General features: G+C 42.1%; 1 protein-coding gene across 1 annotated transcript in view; it reads left to right on the top strand.

Moving 5' to 3' along the window:
• The window catches only part of SARC_12817 (hypothetical protein), a gene marked incomplete at its 3' end in the record, with an annotated part of 1780 nt that extends 690 nt beyond the window's left edge, over window positions 1-1090 (top strand). Inside the window, exons 2-3 of the mRNA XM_014293069.1 lie at window positions 266-334; window positions 971-1090. Of these exons, the coding sequence (XP_014148544.1) occupies window positions 266-334; window positions 971-1090 (189 nt within the window). The remainder of the gene's footprint in view (window positions 1-265; window positions 335-970) is intronic.
• Window positions 1091-3025: the final 1935 nt, after the last annotated feature.

A 3025-nucleotide genomic window follows, 5' to 3' on the forward strand; every position in this document is an offset into this window, starting at 1 on the left:
GGGAAATATGACTGTACACATATGGGTATCTTAATGTGATACTGTAATTCTTATGCATGTTGAATCTGTGATGTGATAGTACCCTTTTTGTTACATTTCCCAGTTCTATCCCTACCTATAGCCGATGTTTTAAGTATCTATTTATACCCCTTATCCCTGCCTATAGCCGATGTATAAGTATCTATTTATACCCCTTATCCCTACCTATAGCCGATGTTTAAGTATCTATTTATACTCCTTTCGACTACTCTCCTTTCGACAAAAGACTTCTACGATGCCATGGATCACGACCACGACGATGACAGTGACGATGGGGAGAGCGACGATAACAGCGGTAGGATTTTGGGTTTATGGTTTTAGGGTTTAGGGTTCTAAGTACACCCGAGCCGATGCGGGGGGTGTTGTTGTGTAACAAGAGTTATGTGTGGCGTTGTAAGGTTGTGTGGTGTTGCAGGGGTATCTGTGTGGTGATGGGCTGTCATTCGCGCATGTACATCTATCCATACCCCTCGTACATACACCCTGTCCATTGTCAACTGACAGCAAGCAGCAAACTCGACTGTCTCATAGGCAATTAAATGGGCGAATAGAGCGTAGTAGAACATAAGGGGATATACATACCTCCTGTCCATTGTCAGCTGAAAGCCAGCAGCAAACTCATCCGTCTCATAGGCAATTAAATGGGCGAATAGAGCGTAGTAGAACATAAGGGGATCCACTTAAGTCAAGTTTTGTCTGTGGTGTATTGTTGACTGTGTATATCCGCACTTCTAATCCAATCATCGATATACATAGGCACCTGCAATCCCCTTTGCTGTACGTACACACCTCTTACTATGTTCACCACACTTACAGTATACATCGCGCCGGCATTACACCAGCTATACACACACCACCCACAATACTTGTGTGTCTTTATATACCCGACCCACGATATATCTTTGACGTATCTGTACACCCACCCACTCAGACACTGACCTAGACCATCCCGGGTTTGTGCCTCCTGGAATGCCACCTATTTTTGGGCCTGATGGGTGGACCGATGGCGCGGTGCAGACGGGTCTACCACCGACAATGCCTGGGGACGATGGTGTGTTTAATGGTGCATGTGAGTATGCCACCGACTTCCATGAAGTCTCCATTAGAATATCAAGAGCACCCCACACACCATCGCCACACACTCGTACACACTCATGTGATACCCACCGACTTCCATGAAGTCTCCATTAGAATATCAGGAGCACCCCACATACCATCGCCACACACTCGTATACACTCATGTGATGCCCACCGACTTCCATGAAGTCTCTATTAGAATATCAGGAGCACCCCACATACCATCGCCACACACTCGTATACACTCATGTGATACCCACCGACTTCCATGAAGTCTCCATTAGAATATCAGGAGCACCCCACACACCATCGCCATACACTCGTATACACTCATGTGATACCCACCGACTTCCATGAAGTCGCCATTAGAATATCAGGAGCACCCCACACACAAAAACATGAAACTGATATATGTTACTGGACTTGCAACGTGGGGTACAACCAGTTTTATACTGGCGATCTCGTGATTATGCCACTGCGATATAAGAATATTCAATGCGCATTAACCTGTATAACTAACAGTCCTAATGACGTGTTTAATGGTGCTTGTGTATAGACATATTCTGTCAGTTCTAGTGTATATTACAACGTGTGCATAGGATATTTTGTATGCGTGGGGCGATGGTATGTTTTGAGGTGTAGTATAGCTCGCTACGAGATGAACACTGCAAGTACAAATACTACGTAGCGTACATTGTACGTTGGTCACTGTTTTGTATCCAGAACCCCACTAAAGTAGCAGCCTTCACACAGGCACGTGGTATTCAAACACATCCGCACTAAGCTCTCACCATTGGTCGAAGTATGTACCATTCTTTCTATATGCACAGCCGCAATTTATATCCTGTTCTATCAATATACTGCACAGCCGTATCGTTGTTCTATTTATATCCTGCTCTATCATTATACACAGCCGATGGCGGGCGTTCCGCAGTGGAAAAGTCGTTGCTTTAGCAAATGCCCTTTGCTGGTATTTACATTCACCTGTGTTCTATTTATATCCTGTTCTATTTACACCCTCAGCCGATGACGTGCGTTGCTGGGGCACTACCTAAGGCTGTTATTGTCATTCACCCTTGGGTTCTATATATAGCTTGTTCTCTTGTTGTATTTATATCCTTTTCTATTCCCATACACAGCCGACGACGGGCATTGCTGGAGCACTACCTACGGCTGTTTTTATCATCCATCCTTGGGTTCTATATATATCTTGTTCTATTTATATATTGTGCTCTTGTTATATTTATATCCTGTTCTATTCCCATACACAGCCGATGACGGGCGTTCGGCCGTGCGAGGTTCGCTGCTGGAGCACTACTTGCTGCTGGTCATTGCACTGGTGGCTGAACGATACCAGGTGGGGGTGGGCCAAGTCACCACTCGCGACATTATCAGGCGAGAACTCACCCACCGCTTGTGTGTGGGTCCAGTACAACATAGGTATATATATATACATGTATAAATACATGTGTGTGTGTGTATGTGTGTATGTATGTATGTATGTAATTATGTATGTATGTATGTATGAATGTATGTATGTATGTACGTACGTACGTATGTATGTATTTATGTACGTATGCATGTATGTATGTACGTATGTATGTATGTATTTATGTACGTATGCATGTATGTATGTACGTATGTATGTATGTATGTATGTATTTATGTAGTTATAAATATATGTATGTATGTACGTATTTATGTATGTAAGTATGTATGCATGCATGTATGTATGTATATATGTATGTATATATGTATGTACGTACGTATGTATGTATGTGTGTGTGTATGTATGTATGGTATATATACATATATATATATATATATATATATAGTTATATATATATATATATATTATATATATATATATGTGTGTGTGTGTATATATATATATATAGTTAGTCGTCGT

Source organism: Sphaeroforma arctica, assembly GCF_001186125.1.
Source record: "Sphaeroforma arctica JP610 unplaced genomic scaffold supercont1.2615, whole genome shotgun sequence".
NCBI lineage: Eukaryota > Ichthyosporea > Ichthyophonida > Sphaeroforma > Sphaeroforma arctica.